General features: G+C 31.1%; 1 protein-coding gene across 6 annotated transcripts in view; it reads left to right on the top strand.

Annotated features, from left to right (window-relative positions):
- The window catches only part of Ca-beta (Calcium channel protein beta subunit), a 392,782-nt gene that overhangs the window by 345,398 nt on the left and 26,883 nt on the right, over positions 1-20,501 (top strand). For all 6 annotated transcript variants that reach the window (XM_085811130.1, XM_085811131.1, XM_085811132.1 and 3 more), the window contains 3 exons: positions 7,338-7,460; positions 13,370-13,506; positions 14,251-14,342. In XM_085811130.1, the coding sequence (XP_085667256.1) occupies positions 7,338-7,460; positions 13,370-13,506; positions 14,251-14,342 (352 nt within the window). The remainder of the gene's footprint in view (positions 1-7,337; positions 7,461-13,369; positions 13,507-14,250; positions 14,343-20,501) is intronic.

Below are 20,501 nucleotides of genomic sequence, written 5' to 3'. Positions count from 1 at the left end.
TTTCAGTGCAATAACCGAATAAATATGACACAAAGGACACATTTGGATGATTTTTACGTGGTAGAATTATCGGCCGTCTGGAATGTGGGCGTACCCAACTGGAAGTATCAGTATCTTGGAATTGCCCAGAGTGTCATCTCCAGGCTTTGGCAACGATTCCAAGATGATGGTAATGTGAGTAGACGTTACAGCACAGGTCGCTCCAGAATTACAACACCGAATGAGGACCGGTATTTGGCAGTTACTGCCAAAAGAAACAGGCGGAGCACAGCCTCAGACCTATCTCGTCAGCTCTCTTCAGCAACTGGTACGACAATTTCAAGGCAGACCGTGTACAGACGCTTAGGGCAGATTGGTCTATATGCTCGTAGACCTGTCAGATGCGTTCCACTTACTGCAACTCACTGTCGCCTGCGGTTAACCTGGAGCAGAGAGCATGCATTGTGGACACCGCAACAGTGGGCTTGTGTGATGTTTTCCGACGAGTCCAGGTTTAGCTTGCAGTCTGATTCTCGCGGGACTTTCATATGGAGAGCTCCAGGTACCCGTTACCACCAAGAAAACATCATTGAACGACACCGTTACGGTGGTGCAGGAGTGCTCGTTTGGGGTAGAATTATTCTGGGTTCCAGAACTGACCTGCATGTTCAAATTGGAACCATGACAAGCCAAATCTACCGGGACATCATTCTGGAACAACATGTACGTTTGTTTCGGGGCGCCATGGGCGCACATTTTGTGTTTATGGATGACAACGCCCGTCCTCACCGTGCAAACATCGTAAGCGAATGCCTTCAATCGGAGGATATCACCCGTATGGACTGGCCAGCATTCTCACCGGACTTGAATCCAGTAGAGCACGTGTGGGACATGCTTGGCTGACGAGTTGCAGCCCGTCAACCTCCTCCTACATGTCTACCGGAACTTCGGAGAGCATTGCTTTTTGAGTGGTGTAATATCCCCCCAAGATCAGATCGATAATTTGATACTCAGCGTGCCTAGGCGTTGTACGGACTGTATTGCATCGTTTGGGAGACATATAATGTATTAACAATCATACCAACCATGTAATATTGGTTTTTTGTAAATAGGTTTTTTTTTTTAATAGCTTCAGGGAGAAAAAATCGCTAATTTTTTTAATAATATCAAACATATAGAATCTTTTTTTGCTCTTTACCTTTTGTTTAATAAATAAGCTTTACAAATAAGTCAAATTTGTTTTGCTTCTAACTCTTCCTTTGCCTGATTTTGCATTATCCTTAATTTATGGACATGAGTGTGTTTTAAATATACTTAAATAATAAATGCCTATAAATTATAGAACATTCAAAATACACTTCCATAATAAGTACTTATGTAATAAATTTTTAAAACTAATTTTTTTCATTTAAATTATAATTATTTGACCTTATCTATTGAAAAAACGGTCTTAGATAGGAACTTAATTAAGTGTACGTAAAAAAAAAAGCTAATAATAAGTGTAGCCTTTGAAGGAATTTGGCAACAGATTTTGAACGTAAAAATGGCCGCTTCCATGAATGTAAACAAATGTACCGATATAGAAAGCATGCGTAGTTCTGAAACGAACGATATTTACATTCAGTTAAGAACTAATCCATTCATATGGAACAGCTTTAGTATTGGTCCTTTTGGCGACAAACTTCGGTCGCCAAGGTAGACCCGGTTTTGAAGATCGGAAAAAAATGGCGGATTGTCAACAAAACCCGATCTAGACTAAATAACAATCCTAAAAAATAAGCTCTTAATCAGGAATAAACAGTCTTACTCTAATTTTCAATATTTCTAGTACTGATATGATAAATTCTTGAAACACTACTGTAAATGAATTTATGACAATTATTATGTTATGAGTAATGAAATTTACAAAATGTTAGTATTTTTAATTACAAAATATAATGTATTAAACATTAATATAAGTAGTTAGTTCATATTTATATTTTATTATATTAGTACTTAGCTAATATTTTAAATTTACAAAAGGTTAATTTTTATGTTTATGAATAAGGAAATTTACAAAAGGTTAATAAATGCATTTCAAACTAGTATATGTTACTTTAGTTTCTTAGATTCTGTTATTAAAAGAAAATAAAAAAATATTTCAAAGTGAAAGAAATCAAATTCAGTTATAATGGGCAAGTTTTGTACCAGTGTTAGAAATATTGGTACTATTCGGTTTCGAGGGCCGTAAAAAATCGCCAAACTATTGTTGATGCCAATGCTGCCAAAAATAATTGCGGCAAGAAAGGAAGTATAATAGTAAATAACTATCTAAGATTGATGTTTTAATTTAGATGAAAGGTTAATTTCATATAATACTTTTTATTATTATAATTTATATGAAAAAGGCTAAACATGACTGAATGGAAGCATAAGAGTAAATAAATATTTCGGATCATTATTATAATTTATATAAAAATTGCTATACATAACTGAATGGATGCCTGCATCGTTATTTCGCTACCGACTTAATCGCTAAAGCATGATTTCATTTCGTTGGTTGTTCAAACGTAATTTTCTATAATGAATGATGCCTTTTCTTTGAAAATATTCTCGAGCGATTCTATATAATACTTATTTGTTTGCCGTTTTTTACAAGGGTAATTTTTGTCAATTTTCTTTTACTTTTTAAGTGAAAATAGGTCGATGTGTACATAGATAAAGTCAAAGGTGGGCGCAGTGCCATTTTTGTGCAATTCTGGTATTTCTTTTAAAGTGAAAATAGGTCGATTTGCACATGGATATCGAGTATGTGCAATTCTTATAAAACGCTTCAAACAGTGGGTGATTCTGCACTTTACCCAAAATTCTATTGCCGACTTTTCGCCATGGGCAATTCCCAAATTGTTAAATCCTTAGGATATTAAAAAAGGATTTAAAATCAAAAAAGGATTTAAAAATTAACCTAGTATTTCAATGGCGTCTGAAGAAATATATATAAACTTATGCAATCTGAAATCAGCGCGTACGCTAGATTTGGCGTGCTGTTAAATGGGCGCGTTTGCTAGATTTGGCGCTTTTGCGCATACATTTTCGCTGCAATTTTTTACGGTCCTCAAAACGGAATAGTACCGAAATATTTTTTATGATTAAATATTGTAAATGGTAAAAATATTAAGAAGTGTGTATTTTTTAATCCCCCAATTTATTACAAGTAATTTATGATTGTAATTTAAAAGCTAAAATTAAATTATCATAATGAGTAAATTTTGTACCAATGGTAATAATACAACAATCATCGTAAATGATGATTTCTGTGAAAAATTCGAACATTCATTGGAATCCACTAGTGGTGGAGTGATAGCCACTGAACAGTGGTAGTTCAGGCTGGCTATATGGGAGTTTTAGTAGTTTTCCGTAGATGTAATGTGAATCTGAGCCAGTTTCTCTTAAAAAATACTTTATGAAGGTATCCTTCTTCTGCCAGCCAGCATATGTATTTATTTTCTATTCATAATTCTCTCTTATTTTCTTATTTCTTAATTCTAAATCTTACTTCTGAAGAGAAGAAGTGTTGCATCTATAGGTTGAAAAATATGGTCAATATGTTTGCAAAATCCTGTCAGTTTTGGAAAGCATTTAAATAAACTAAATAATTTGTATGTGATGCAAACAAAAATGCATTATACTATTTCATGTACTGAATAATTAATCAGGGAACAAAGTATATTGTAACGTTCCTTTATTTTGTAACCAGAGTTATTTTATGCTTGGGATCTTTACTGTCAATTTCGTCCATCCATTTTCTCACCAGAATCCAAATGACGTTTTTATTTTGTAAAACAAACTGTGTTTTGCCTTTTGAGGCCACATTAATAGGTTGCTAAATAAGAAAAGATTTGTAGTCTTCAGCCTTGCATTATAATTGCTGATAGTTGAATTCCATGCCAGTTAAGTTTTTAACCAACTTTGCATTAAATTGATTTGTGCAGCCTTTGGGCTACAAATTTATTTGAATTTAAATTTTACATTTGAACTTAATTGTTATCATAAGTTATCTTGCCACAAGTGGTTGACTGAGTCGTAAGCACAAAGTGTGCCTTCTGTTCTGTACATCTAAACTTTCTGTACATCTTACTTTTATTCTATTATAAGTATATCTTAACTTAATAAGAATATATCTAAACTTTATGATAATAACATTTAAAGACTTTGAAATCAGTATCTAAGTGCTTGCCATGTAGTCAAATCTTTATATATAAATTGTACTCTTACTTTTATTATAGAGTTTTTATTACAAAAAATTCAGATTTTTGTTAGATAAAATGTTTAAGTAATGTAGAAAATTTGCATAAAATTTAAAATAAAAAGTCGACTGTTTTGTCAACATACTATTAATAAAAGTAATAATACTCAGTGAAGGTTATTCGTATACAGCTGTTAGGTTGTAAGATTAACAAAATTTGAGAACTCTAAATTATAAGCAATATATTCCATAATCTAAGCAACATTATATTTTTTATAGTCAGACAAATTATGAAAATGTTATCAAAGCAATAATTAAACCTGATTTTGGTCCTGATTTGAACCTATGAATTCATGCAATTACACATCCCTATAGTTCTGATATGAGGTAAATAAGTATTTTTAGACCATGGTAATTTTGATCTCCTTAGCACAGGAAACACCAAGAGTTTACCTCATGCTACTGAAAATGTGTGTTTTTTTCCGTTGGGGGGGGGGGTGGAGTTTATAATAATATGCAGAGTTGACATATGAAAAAATGTCAAGACTCGTGTGATGTAATATTAAAAGCACCAGTTTTAACTATCAAAAATTTGGCTTTTTAAAAAATATTTTAAATGTTGTGCTTTCCTAACACAAAAGTAACTTTAAGAATAATGCACAATTTATCCCTTCTGCCATCAAAGCTCTGATACCTATTAAATTCGTTAAGTTACGTGGACAGAAATGGCGGCATTTTTGAAGCTCAGTATTTAGGGTTACCAAGATTATCATAATTTTTCATTTATCACTCCAAAATGTCGCCAAACAAATTTCTCGCCAAAAAGGACTAATACTAAAGCCGTGCCATTCATATTTTGATATTAGATAAATACAGAAATTGCTTACAAAGAAAATTAAATTACTTTTTTTCGTTTAAAAGTCTTAGAAACTTTTCTGTTTTGCTATCACCGCTTTAATTATTTTGCTTTTAGGTTTTAATTCTCACTTTTTTTTTTTTTTTTCCTTTTATCAAGAAAAAAAGAAACTAAGTTTTTTTTTAAAGGTTCAGTATATGAATATCAGGTGAGATCTCAAAACTCCCCCAGACCCAGAGAGTTTTTGTAAATATAGAGTACCTCTCTTGATAAGAGTAGAATGACCCTACTAAAAAATTGCATTCCATATATCGATTTATGTGACCCAAATTGCTTAATTAAAGCATTCAGAAATTTATTGAAACTGCTGCACCCCCACTTCCAACTTCTGATTCTAATACTTAGGATAATGCATAGGGTTCTATGCTGCAGTAAACATAAATTTGCTTTGCTTGCTTACTTTAAAAAGCATTATGTCGCTACATACATGTTTCTCCGAATTTATCATAATCTAAGCAAAAAATGTATAAAAAGCCTGTTTCTTTATCTGCTAATCTTTAACGCTGAGTAAAATTGCCACCCTGCAAAGCTAGATTATTTATCTTGTTGTTGACTCTTTCTTTTATAAGTGCTACAGCAAGTATGGAATATTGGTGGTACACTTTGTTCTTGTTTTACATAGCTTAATTTAAACTACAGTTAATAAAGTTTAAGTATTGCATGACCTTCAAAGTATTTATAGTTAAAATAAATTTTGATAATTTTTCATAATTGTAAATAATTTAATTTGGGGGGAGATATTTTAAATAAAATAAGTTTATGGAATCTAAAAATAAAAATAAATAGTAAATAAAGTAAAATCAATAATTTTTTTACTTGCATATTTTTGTTTGTTTCCATATTAATTTAAATTTACTAATGTTGGTTTGATTGTTTAGCCAGTTATGTAATTATATTCTTAGAAGTACATTCTTTTACACTATTTTGAATTTTGTAGAGTCTTAGATGTTTTTGTAACATACACTAAGTCAAGACTCCTATATAAGAAACTTATATTTTTAGATAAGTTATCATCCCATATAAGCAAACAGAAACATATGAATGGTGTAAAAGACCCTTTTATTTAAAATTAAGTAAATGGAACAGAAGGCACTTACAAATCAGCCAGCGTTTATGGCATGAACTCAAAAGTAGAATTTTAAATTAAAACTAAATCTAAGTCTTTATTAGCCAAAGGCTACACAGAGGTATTTAAACATGTAAGTTAGCCTTAAGCAATGTTGTAGACAGGAATATTTATTATAAAATAACTACTTGGCATTCAGCAGGCAGAACACTCTCTAAACAATCTGAAACCTTCACTTAAATACACATGAGCTAATTTGCACTCTGGCAGGAAAAGGGAGAGGTGACTGTATAGATTCGTAACATTGAATAACTGATTAGTTAACATAAATAAGCCTTATAGTTTTATGAAATTAAGTGAATAAAACTGGTTATCGCCCAACTTGTACTTGAGTTAGAGATCTAGCTGTATGTTATTCTACTTAAGTTAGAGATGTGGCTGTGTGTTATTCTGTTATAATAACTGGTGCAAAAAGTTCCCATTTGATGAGGTTGTATTAAATCCATTTTCACTGTCGTTATCATGCCACATAACCTTTTTTTTTTTTTTTTTTTGTAAAATCTGAGAGATCACTATAATAAAAGATGACTGCATATTATAATAAATGTTAATATTAACTTATCAGTAAATTTACAGTTTAAAAAAATATTAAATACTGATATTTTGATTTACAGATGAAGTTACACTGAATATATTGTATGTTTCTTCTCATTTCTAAGATTTAATGTTTCATATTAATGAAAAATACTTCCTTTTACTTTTATCATAATTTTAATAGTAGGCAGTTATTAAAGGCGTAATTTTGTCATTCATGTTTTTGTGGCCAAAACGTTAGCTAATACAGCTGACTGCTTTATATATTCATTGAAAATGCTTTCTTCATATTATATTTTAATCGTTATTTAATTGTCAGTTTGTGAGCAGACTGAAAAGTTATTTATAATGTTAATACGATTTTTGTTTTAGTTTATTTTGTGGATTTCAAATAAAACTGAAATATTAAAAAAAATGTTCTGCATTTCTGTCAATAATTTTATTTCTTCAATACTTAATGGTGAATTCAAAAATTAAAAGCATTAAAGCTCTAAAAAATTATAGAAAATCTGAAGTTGTCAAATAACTCAAAGCTGCATTTTCCTTGTTTCTTGCAGACGAAGCCAGTTGCCTTTGCTGTTCGAACGAATGTTGCATATGATGGGAACCTAGATGACGATTCTCCAGTGCATGGTTGTGCAATTTCTTTTGGAATTAAGGATTACTTGCACATCAAAGAAGTATGTATTAGCAAAATTTTGTCAGTCTTCGGGGTAATTAGTAGATGAAATTACATAAAATAATATTTTTATAATTCACATAAGAAATATTTATTATTATATGAATTACGAAAGTGTTATTTTATACATTTATTATGAATATAATGAACAAAGAAATAACTTTTAAAACTCTATTGTTAAATTTATTTACTCCATCAACAAAATTATTATATAATTCTTAAATACTTAATTTAGAACACGTTCCAAAGAAACAACCACTTGATTTACAAAAATGAAATTCTTTGCATTATGTTAAATGTCTGAATGACTAGAAATATTTTAAAGCATAGCAATAAGATTAAAAATTCTATCAAAAAGTTTCTTAAAATAATGCGTATATTTTCAAAGTTTGTCATTGCATGCATTAGAAATCAGCATATTGGATGCTCATTTGAATTTACTCGGTTTTATGAGTACTTTTTTTTATATTGAATTTGGTATCTTTAGAAGTCTTATTCGTAGAGGGTGATAATTTGAAAGAAAAGCTTGTATGCAAATACTCAGCAAATTCTTTCTGAAGGCATAGTATGAAGGTTTTGGGGAAAGAGGGGAGAGAGGAGAGAATAAACTGCAATATTTCAATTAATTTAACTCTTTCAACGGTGATCATATTGGTTAGAGATGATGATCAATATCTTACCTACATAACATCCAAACACTGTATGACAATTTTTCATCTTAATCCAGATTCAAAAATGTTTCAAGGATCTTTAATAGCTTGTCACTACAAATTTTGCCACATGAATTTAATCTCGTGTCTGGTTCATGAAAATTTATATATATTCATGGAATAATATTAGGTGCATCAAAAGTAGATCATAAAAAAGCCCAATCTTCCTTTTTTACAATGCTATTGTTAATAAATTTGATTAAAGGATGTCTTCTTATTTAAATTACATTAACCTGATGTTGATTAGTTTCTTTCTTCTTCTTCATAAGCTCCACAGCCTGTTACAGGCCAAGACTGCCTCTCCACCTGACCCCATTCAACACAATAGCCTTCCATCAGTTAACTCTAATTAACCTTAAATCTTGCTCGACATCATCTATCCATCTAGTGGGCGGTCTTCCTTTTTTGTCTTACTCCCTCAATTCTTGAAAAGGTTGTCTTTTTGATTGGAAATGCATCATCATATCTAAACACATGGCCGAGCCATTTGGTACGAAATGCCTTTATGATTCTCACAATATCAGTTTTACCATATTCTTAATATTTTCCATATAGTTCATGATTATAGAGCATCCTTCACATGCCATTTTGTTGTACCAGTCCAAAGATCTTACGATTTTTCTTTCAAAAGTTGATATCAGGTCTTTCTCTGCTCTGTTAAGTATCCAACATTCACTTCTGTAAATGGCAACAGGCCTTATTAAAGATTTATATAAATTTAATTTAGTTTTTATGCTGATTGGTTTGAATTTAAGTGGTTTCTTAAGGCCATAGTAACAGCTATTAGCCATAAATATTCGATTCTTTATTTCAATTTTTATATCATTGCAACTTTAATCAGTGTGCCCAGATATTTAAATTGTTTTATGGTTTTGAAGGTATGACTGTGTATCTTCAATGGAGATAAATCAACATTTTTATTAGATGCAATCATAAATTATGTTTTGTCTTCATTTATGATTAGGCCCATCTTTCTTGCTGCATTTTTAAGTGAGACAAATGCTTCGACCACAGCTCGTTTTGATCGCCCAATGATATCAATGTCATCGGTGAAGGCCAGCATTTAAATGGTTCTGTGCAAGATGGTTCCACTTGACTTTATTCCAGAGTCTCTTATGGCCTTTTTAGTAGCTATATTAAACTGCAGGCAAGATAGTAAGTCTCCCTGTCTTAATCCTTTTTCAGTATAAAAGGGTTCTGAAAGGTATGTTGAAATTTTTAATTTTTATATCACTTTTTTTAGAGTCATCTATGCGAGGCTTGTCAGTTTCTTCAGAATATTAAATTCTAACATCGCTTCAAGTAGTTTTTCTCTCTTAATATTGTCATAGGCAGCTTTAAAGTCAACGAACAGGTGGTAGTGTCAATATTATATTCCTTAGTTCTTTCCAAGATTTGTCTAATAAAAATACAATTGATTGTTGTTGTTTTTCCTTTCTGGAATCCACACTTGTAATTCTCAATAACATTAGAAGTACAGTCAAAAGTTGTTAATCCGGACTCGTCGGGACTTCGGCGATTCTGGATTATCGATTTTTCCAGAATATAGATCATCAGTTTAAATCTGATAAGATGGCATGCAGAAATTATAAAATTAAAAATATGAAACCATAATTTATGAAATAAAGAACAATTATGATCTAAAGGGTATCAAAATTTACAAAAGAAAAGCTTAATATTTATTTGTTTACTTTATTAAACATTTCTTTCAATGTAAGTTGTTTAAGTTGCTTCGTTTTTTATGTGATAATACATTCTCTTTAATTCTTTAAACAGACATAATTTCTTGTTCAGTTACAAAGTTCTGCTGTTCAAGTCCTATAATTGCTGTGTTGAGAATACCGACTAATTTGTCAATTGAAATTTTTTCATTTTCAATAACCTCTGTTACTTTCTTCGCTATCGGAAGCGAATTACAATGATGAGGAATTTGATTTAAATCATATCAAAGATGGAGTACATCGAGATGAAATACTACATTTAATAAGTAATTATAAGCCATATAAAATAAAAACATCTGCTCTGAAGATAAGGATAGTGCTGACAGATCAACTTCCAATTCATTGCGGGGTGTTAAAGGTAAACAAAGTTTAGATAAACAAACGTTAAAGTTTAGATAAACAAAGGATATGCCTTTATCCATTTTTTGTAGCAATTCTACTTTTTGTTTAATGAACTTCGAAACATACTTTCGCTTTGTAGATCATTTACATATTAATAAATGTAAATCAGAAATTCTACTTGACATAATTCTACTTGACTTAAATTCAAAGTTCAAGCTTACTTTTATAAAATTGCTCTAACAGTCTGCATAAAATAATAAGCCGGATCCAATTCGAAGATTAAGGAACAAAGCAATCTGCAACATTAACTGAAATAGATAATTAAAAAATAATTTTAGCTTAGCTTATACCGTTCGTTATACATTAAACGCACACTCGTAAACGTATTTTGCGCACAAGCATATTCTCAGCCGACGCATGCGCAGAAAGTTTGAAGCTTTGAGGTTCGGATTATAGATCATTCCGGATTATGGGTGTCCGAATTAACGACTTTTGACTGTATATGTAAGCAATTGTTTATACAAAATAATGGAGAAGATTTTATATGCTGAATTCAGTAAGGTAATTCCTCTGTAATTATAACATTTTAGCTTGTCTCTTTTCTTATAAATAGATAGATTCTTTTATTATAAATAGGACAAACAGATCCTTCTTCCCACTCAGTGGGCATTTGTTCTTGTGCCCATATGCAACAAATTAGATAATGGATTGCTTTATTTAAATTGATATTTAAAAGCTCTGCCTTGTAGCCATCCGGTCCAGCTAATTTATTAGTATTTAACATTTTAATTGCCAGTTCAACTTCATATAAAGTTGGTGGATTATGCTCCATAACCTCACATTCATAACACATAGTAGGCAGCATGTAGTTATCTCCTCTTCTCTATCTCTACCTGAAAGCAGACCCTTAAAATACTCACGCCAACAAACCAGAACTTCCTTCATGTCTCTGGTGTGATTTCCCTATTTTTTCCCTTACAAGTTATTGTTCTGGGATTAAAACCAGTTCTAATATTATTTATCAGCTGATAAAATATCTTGGCTTCTTTCTGTGTTTTTAGATTTTTCAATATCCCTGTAAACTTCATCCAGGTACAACTGCTTTTTCTTTCTGTGAATTCTCTTCTTAATTCCTTGTACCTTCCCTCTGCATTTCTAGTGTAATGTCTTTGGATTATTAGTTTATATGCCTCATTCTTCCTTTTTGTAATCTCACTGCATTCCTCAAACCAATGATTATGTTTACTTTTCAGGTATTCTGGTATTGTATTCTCAGATGCTTCAACAATAATTTTCTTTAGATTTTGCCAAGCATTCTCAGCTGCTGGGGTTTCCCCACTTGTCGACAGTTTATTTTGTAGTTCTCTCCTATACTTTTCAATTATCTGTTTTCTTCAGTTGTTCAGTATCAAGCTTTTTAGATTTTTGTTTTCTCCTTTTATTGTAAGATCTGTTGATCTTAAAGCACAATTTCAAAATAATTAGAAAATGGTCAGAATTCAAATTCGCACCTCTGAATGTGCGTACATCTATAAGACTACTTCTGTGTCTTAGGTCTATCAATATGTGATCTATTTGATTTTGAGTTTTTCCATTTGGAGATTTTGTCGGGAATGTGCCAGTCAGAATGTGGAAGATTCCTTTTGAGATTTCTGAATTGGAAGTTTTTCTGAGGCAAAGGGATTGGCCTTGGGCTCAACCCCTAACCTGGATGGCCAGGCCTTCAAATTCATAAACTCCCTGGAGGCAGGGGTGCCCAGCTATACATCCGGACTCTGGGTACCCATTTTAGTCACCTTTTATGACATGCATGAGGTACATTGGGACTATTCTTTCACACCCTGTCACCACATTGGTGGATTAATTTCTTTAGCACTGCAAAAGCTGTTTTCAAAGAGTTTTCATGCTAATGAGATTATAAACCTTAGTTCTGGCTAGTGACTTTCTGTGGGAGGAGCACTTTGTGCTAAGTAGAAACAAGTAATTTTATCCTCTTCAACATGTCTGCTTAAACTGCACTGGCCATGTAATAATTGTTGATATTCAATATCATGACAATTATATATCATCCTTCTTTCTTATTTTCTTTAACTGCCTACAACTTTTTGAAATTTAAGGTTAAACTAAAGTGAAGATTAGGTCTGTAGAAAGAGTCCAAAAAGTTAATTGTGGCTGGTGTGGAAATCATAATGAAAGTTTTGCACAATTCATTCCAATCTGTGTAAGGTACTGGGGAATAATGTTGGGGAAGGAGATTGAGTTTGTAATAAGTTAATATTTTTTTTTTTTTTTTTTTTTTTTTTTTGTAAATTTGGCATATATTTGGGTAGTACTGGCATTTGGTAGTCAAAATTAAATAGTGACTAATAAGCTGGGGTGCTGCATCTTTTTGTAGTTTCAATCAGATTTATGTAACTTTACAAAATCTGATTTGATTCTTGTGCTGGCCTGCTGTACTTGAAATACATAAATATATTAAAACCATTTTTTAAATTATTACACAGGAACACTAAAACAGGAAACTAGCCACACTTTCACTAAGCAATTGATGTTAGTTTTGTGTTGCTGATACTAAATAATATTTGGTAGGCCTTCAAGTAATTTTTAAAGGAGTACATAATACAAATTTATGTTGCAACTGTTGTGAAACTTTTGATTATAGACACGTAGGCATCATGCGTTAATACTGTTAGGTGGTGTTAGCAGCTCATATCTTTAGTTTTACATTTATTAGTTGTAGAATTTTTGCTAAACAATTGTCCAGTTTCCTCCTTCTTCTTTCTCACCCCACCCCACCCTTAAGTAATTTAGAATATTTTTATAATGTTGTAAGTAATTCTAAATATTGAAATAAATTAAATTGCTTTTAAGTATTTCTCATTTTCTGATATCTACCAACATTTTAACCACTGTTAATTATCAAAAAATTTAACATTAATCTATAGCATGTCTAAATTAGTTCTTTTCTAAATATAGCAGCCTTGTCTGGAATTTGATTACATAAGATAATTTGTGTTTTAGTACTTTTACATTGTGTATGTATGCATGCTTAATGTATGTATGATATGTGTTAACACAGTACTTAACGTTTTGTTTATATTATACATAATTGATTATTTTTATTTCTGTTTCCTTAGAAATATAATAATGACTGGTGGATAGGTCGTTTAGTGAAAGAAAACAGTGATATTGGTTTCATCCCTAGTCCTGTAAAATTAGAAAATCTGCGGTTGCAGCAAACGCAACATAGTGGTAACAAGAAAATAAATCCTAGGTAAGTATTATTTAAAGTTGACTTGTAGCATATCTGCCGATGAAAATTTAATGAAAGTAGCCTGTTATTTTTTATATATGCATATATGTATCTGTTATTATTTTATGATCACTTCACAAATGTTTAAACTATTTTTTATATATGCGTATACATATTTGTTATTCTTTTGTTTATCATCATTTCACAGATTTTAACATTTACAAAACACATATCTTTTTAAGTGTGTATGGGCAGGTGCATATCGGGCATTGGTTATACTGTAACTCAGGAAGTATATTTGGCTCTTTAGCCTCTTAAAAGGCAGCTCACTTTGTAAAAATAGTAGTTTTATTTTTTTAATGTAATTTGAAACTGGAACTGTACTTTTTACAACAGTAAGTAATTTTTTATTACATTATATGCATAATAATTTTAAATTATTTCAGACTGAGCATTGTGTGCTAATCATCAAAATAAAAAACAAAATAAAAATAATTCATTTTCTGCTAGTATAAAAACAAAATTGTTATCAGGATAGAAGAAAAAGCAGTTAGGTTGGAAAAACCTATTGCACTACTGATGTGTCTCAGATATGAAAAGTATGACAAATTTGTTTAATTGTGACTTTCATTAGAAGACAAAACATATCACACATCTAGTTCTTCTCATAAAGTATATTATTGAATGATTTAAGTCTGAACTTGATAAATCTGAATTATTATATTTGAGCAAAAATATTGTTGCAAAAATGTATTTTTATTTCAGTAAAGCTAGTTCTGCTTCAAATATCGGTGGTGTAACTAATGATGTAACAAATGTCAGGTCAACCTCTAGAGGTTCAACTCCAACTACTCCAGGTAAGAAGACTTTACGCTTTAATGTAAAATGTGAAAAAAACACTAGATATCTAATTTTGTTGCAAGTATAGGAATTGGTCGCTAAACCGAATAACGAAATATAAAAGTGAAGAAAAGATTGACTCGTTAAAAGTAGAAGTTTTATAGCAGAGTATTTTATTGAAATTCTTTGTATAGTTTAAAAAGAAAAGTTATAAATATATGTTTTGCAGTAATTTAATTTCAATAATTGTCATTCATCATTGCTGTTTTAGATGTTGCTTTTTATGCTACATTCTAAAGAAAATAATTGTAGAAGTTCTTTTGAGTTTTTAGAAACAACATATTCCATTGCTACAGCTCGTTCAGCTGTTCAGAATAGTTAGAGTAACATTATAATCATGTTGCAATCTCATGATTTTAAGTTTCTGGAAGGAAATATATTATATTACACATATTTTTCCTTCCGATTCTAAACCACACATTCTTCCTGTATAAATGTTATTAAAATCAAGATGTATCACAGACACAAGGTCAAATCAGAGACTTTTACTAGTTATATCAAAATAATTAATTTCTCTAAATTACTAGTATGAAAAATGTTATTTTTGACCTCTTAATGTTTTTGTTACTTTGAGAGAAATCATTCAGAATAGTCAACTGAAGATAGTTAAAATTTGAGTATTTTATTTCAAAATGAAAATTTGTACAGTTGTTGAGACAGGTTTCTGAAAATATTTAATAGGTATTTGAGTAGTATGTATGTATTTATTTATGGTTTATTAATGCAAATTTTTACTTGGGCATAAGTGCTAAGAGGTTGATTAAACACGATCAGTTACTAGAAGGGTATACAGTTTAAAATTTTACTTCAGTTATTTTATTTGCTCAAACTAAAGCCTCTCTCTCTCTTTTTTTTTTCCTGTTAATTGCATTGAAACTGAGAGGTACATGTTAAATTCAATAGTCTTTGATTTTTAAGTGATATGATATATATGCATAAATAAATAAATAGAAAAAAAATCTGGAAGTACATGAGAATAGGCACATAAACAATTCCATAACAATTCCATAATAAATTTCATTTTTAAATTTTGGGTAAAGTGTGTTTTATGTACTTTAGAATTAAAATTAGTTTATGATTTAATGTATTGTTAGTGTCTGTTCATTGTTAAATTATTGTTTTTATTATTTTTCTGCATACATTTATATTTTTCCTGTAGCTTTTTAGTCCCAGTAACTAATGGGGTGTGTGCATTATTTTGGCTCATATATGAACATTTAAGCAATTACAGCTCCTCAGGAAATATAACTATGAATTTTCTTTTTCTTTCTCTAATTATAAATCTGTTTTACATATTACCTTTGCACATGGATCAATAAAACTTGAGGAGTATAAAGTATTCATTTACATTAATATTTTATATGCATGTATTTAATTTGATGACACATTATATACAAGATGCAGCAGGGAAACTACCTTATTTTAAAAATGAATAACACAAATAGTATAAGCAATATCAGTTTAATTTTCCCCCCAAGTTATAGAAAGACACGTAAAGTTTTTTTTTTTTTTATTGTGGTTTAAAAATAATATCAAGGTGGCCTCCGTTCTGGTCAATGCATTGAGATAGTCGAGTTTTGAAGTTTCTTTCCACTTTTACCAGCATATCACCGGGTATGTTGTTGATAGCAGCTTGAAAATTGTTCTTCAGTTGAGCCAGGGACGTTAGAGATTTCAGATAGCCCCCACAAAAAGAAACCACATGGGGCTAAATCAGGCGAGTGCATTGGCCACTGACAATTGCCTTGTAAGGAGATAAGGCGTCCAGGGAAATGTGCTCCAAAAAATCATGGTCCAATCAGTGCTTAAATTGCGCTGGAGCCCGTTGGAGCCCGGCTCCGGTGCTTCTCAATTTTTAAGATAAATTACAATTTTAGACACAGCGCACTGGAGCCCTAAATAAGATGAACTCCGGTACTTCTTTTTATGAAACTGAACCACAATTTAAAGGGAAAAAAATGTAGAATTTTTAACGTTTCAGTTTAACAGTAAGCAGACCTTGCAATACTCTATTTCCCTAGAAATACGAACTCATGAGACGTTTAAGTAAAGTCCCCTCACTCACATGCGAAAACCTTTCCCTTTAAGAAGGGCAATAAATTTGGGGGAGTTTGCTTAGGAATGCCTAAATTTCTCACCATGCCATTGTATCTAGTGTATTGTTACCGATGCTTACAGTTAGTTATCTTCGCAGGAAGGAAAATTTGTGTTCTTAAATGTGCGTTAAGTGACAGCGAGTACAATAAGAGTGAAATACTGAGAAAAACTGTTCGAGCACGTCCTATACATCATCTTCCCACAGTATCCACTTATGAGGGAAAGCATAACCAGCAACTTTACATTTAGGAGTCCAATTCAGTCACCCCTGACACCCATCTGCTTGATGGCTATAATTGTATCAACAGAGAGCCGCGGTCAAAGAGAACGTTTTCTCTCACCAAGATTCCCCTCATTTTTTGTTTCCACCCACTCACACCCTTATTCTGTTTCGCCCTGGAATTTTCATCAGCTATACTTTAAAGTAAATTTAATTTTTGTGATGATAAAAGAACTCCCCCCCCCCCCTACGATCAGAACTTAAATTGGGCCGGAACCCAACGGATCTCGGCTCCGGTGCTTCTTAGTTTTTGTAAAAAATCATAATTCTAGCCGGAATGCACCGGAGCCCTGAATAAGAAGGCTGCGGCACTTTTTTTTATATAATTGAATAAGAATTTCAGTAAAAATTTTATCTCAAATTTTATTTTAACAATACAATTATATTAAAAATCGCGTATTAAATTTCATTTTATCTCTTTACATTTTATTTAATTTTTAATTAGTTAATTACTTCAATCTTTAATTATTTCAATAAATAATAATTATCTAATAATTATAAATTAAATTATAATTAATTATATAATTATTAATTAAATAACAATTTATAAACATTAATTTTAAATTTATTAATGAGTTTAATAGTCATTTTATTTATTTATTTACTCTTCCTCTCTGCTGAAGGTCTTCCATAGGGCTCCGGCACTTCTAATCTTAGAAATTAAGCCCTGGGTCCAATGATACCTATTCTGGACAATGCACACCAAACAGTCATATGTCCTGTATGAAGGGGCTGTTCATGAAATTCTCGGGAATTCATGCCACTCCATTATCGCATGTTTTGCTTAATGCATCCTGCAACCAGAAAGATGAAAATGAGCCTCATCGCTAAAGAACATGAGGCATCATGAGGCGTATTGTCAAGAACGGTGTTGCATGTATTTTGCATGGATTAAATTTTTACACCACTGCCAATTTATATGGATGAAAATATAGTATATTGAAAAGTACGAAAACATGCGCTCCTGTCTTGTCCGCTGCATGATCGGTATTAAACCTACATGACATAAAACTTTAGATACCATTCTTTTCAATGAGCACGACTTCACCCTTCTGGGAATAAATGTCACTAGATGGCGTACGTTTCAAATAAGGAAGTTTCTCTGCCATACCCTGTACAACAATACCGGACTTATGTGAACTCGAAGTTGTTCCTTAGTTTTCCATTCTTTTTCAAAACTGTGATAAAAACTGATCAAATTATGCATATGGTAGAAGAAGTTGTCATTCATGCTGAGCTATTACATTTGAAAATTGATAGTGATAATATCAGTGAACTGTTCGACTCGCGTAGCAGAGAGGTGATGATAAAACACAAAGTGACTACTATGAATGTGACAAGCAAATATTGCACAGGAACTCTGCAAATATTTGAACAGCACATATGATGTGCATTAATATACCCAGTTGATATTGTTCAGTATAATGCATGAGAATAACTTATATCCAAGTTACCACTGACTTCTAGAGTAAAAATTCTCTGTAAACTCCGAATTACAATGCGTAAAACATTGGTAAAATCCTCATTCAGTACAGTCAAAGTCTTGACAGTGTCTCTTTAATAACCACAGGTCACAAATACACATCTTTAGTAACTTTATAAATTCTGCTACAAATTGTAATGTTCTATAGAGACTTTTACATAGGCCTAGCAACAATAGAATGCTCCACCAATTGAGTACAAATGCTGATAGTCATATGACAGGCAGTATAGCAACTCAGCTAGTGGCAAGTTTGTGGGCTGATAGAGAAGAATGAGCAGTGTGTTATGTAAGGCACTAACACTTCAGATCCAGATCCACTGAAAAAGCATATAATAATTGCAAGCTTGACAGGAAGTCTTGGTGGTGTTCAAAATGCATTATAAATTTTGGAGAACATAGATTCTTGCAAGACAAGGAATAAATGTGAATGTTTGCTATGAAGAAATTTTACTTGATAAAAAATAATCATTCAGCCATTAAGTTTATTAAAGTTTTCCAAATTGTTGGTGTTCAAATAACTGTTTTATACATCACATTTATTTTAATACTATTTCATATTGGCTTTGTATGAAAATTACATTCTTTATTACAATTTCTTTTCTGAACAAGAATTTTTTTATCCCATGATTCTATTTAACTAAAATTCATATGTATTTATATGCAAATAAACTCCAACTTATCCAATTTGACTTATGTTGCTTTTTGTCATTCTAGCTTGTCACATAACATCAAGGTATTACTGTACAGTGGTAACTTGACTCACAAACTCAATTTTTTCTTTTTTGCTATTCATACCTTGAAACCTAGTTCTCCATTTCATGTGATATGAAATTGTTATTCCATTCTGAGATATAGAGTTTCTGGGAGGGGGGATAAAAACAGTATGCATTTATGTAGAATTTATTAGTTTTATTTATAAAATCCTTGTTTTTCTATGTTTGGTATAAAACAAATAATTCATTTTCTTTTAAAACTTAATTTACTTTGTACACTGCAGAAGGTTTCATATTGGTATGTTAAAGTACAGTCAGTCCACAATATAGTGATCAATTCCACAATCCACACAATGCAAATAGATGGCCCTCTGCGAGTTCAGGTTTTGGTATTTTCGGAGTTGAAAAATAGTTAATAAAGACTTGAAAAATAGTTAATAAAGACTTAAGAAGTAAATATTAAATAGTCAATTTTTAAATATAATCGAAACATGAGCAATCTTTATCACATTAACTGTTTTATATATGTATGCATTTTCAAGAAATAAATAAGATGCATTTTTGATGGAGCTGATAGAAAATAGTTTACAAATCCATATCGTATTGTTAAAAAGTATGCATTGTAAGGTTGAAAATATTATAGTGTATCATATCTCGAGAATAATTTCAAATCTAGAGGCGAACATCAGATATAAAAATATTTCTTATCTTGAAATGTTTGCCTTTTAAATGGTTCATAAATTGAGATGTCTCTGTATATTCTTTATGATAAGGTTTATTTATCCACAGTGACATTATTAGTGATAATCATAACAGTAAGGTGTACTTGTAATAATCGATTTAACAGTATGAAAAAAGATTTAGAAAGTTTTAGGATTTGGGATTTTAAAAATAAAGAAACAATCAAATTAAATCAGAGAGGGAAAAATTTCTGCTTCTTTTCAGAAAAACAGATAAGTTTAAAAGTCTTTTAATGCTCACTAAGAAAAATTTTATTATGCGACAAACTAATGGTAAACTCTTTTTGGAGAAATGTTAAAATTATTATAATTTAATAATTAGCCAAAAGTTGATTGTTAGTGAAAATATTCCACACAGACTAGTCTCTTGCAATATCTGTATGTCGTGGGTGATTAGTCATGGTAGAAATAAGCAGCCTTCATAGAAACTTGGTTTATGTGCATTGCTCTGTATTAGTTTAGATATTCCCTTAGTTATGATACTCCAAATCGTGGGTGAGAGGCTGTATGTTGCCTTGGTCAAAAGCCTTTCTGATAGTGCACTGTTAGTAAAAATATAAATTGCAGTAGGTAATCGATGACCAGAGAGAGAGATTCTTGAAACTTCATGTAATTGCAATTGCTGTGTGTAATAAAAGTCGTGTGACATAAATTAATTTTAGTAGAATTTAATGGATAAATTGTATGTACTTATGCATTACATTCATTGAATAAAAAATAATGATGTACTGCATGCTGCATTTTACATTTATAGTTTTTCATTGTGTGTCATATACATATATAAAGTATACAGATTTAGATGA

Source organism: Stegodyphus dumicola, chromosome 2 (genome assembly GCF_044657685.1).
Source record: "Stegodyphus dumicola isolate Sdum_Otavi_A_Nest chromosome 2, ASM4465768v1".
Lineage (NCBI taxonomy): Eukaryota > Metazoa > Arthropoda > Arachnida > Araneae > Eresidae > Stegodyphus > Stegodyphus dumicola.
The sequence above is the reverse complement of the archived record's forward strand: the minus strand, read 5'-3'. Positions and strand labels throughout refer to the sequence as shown.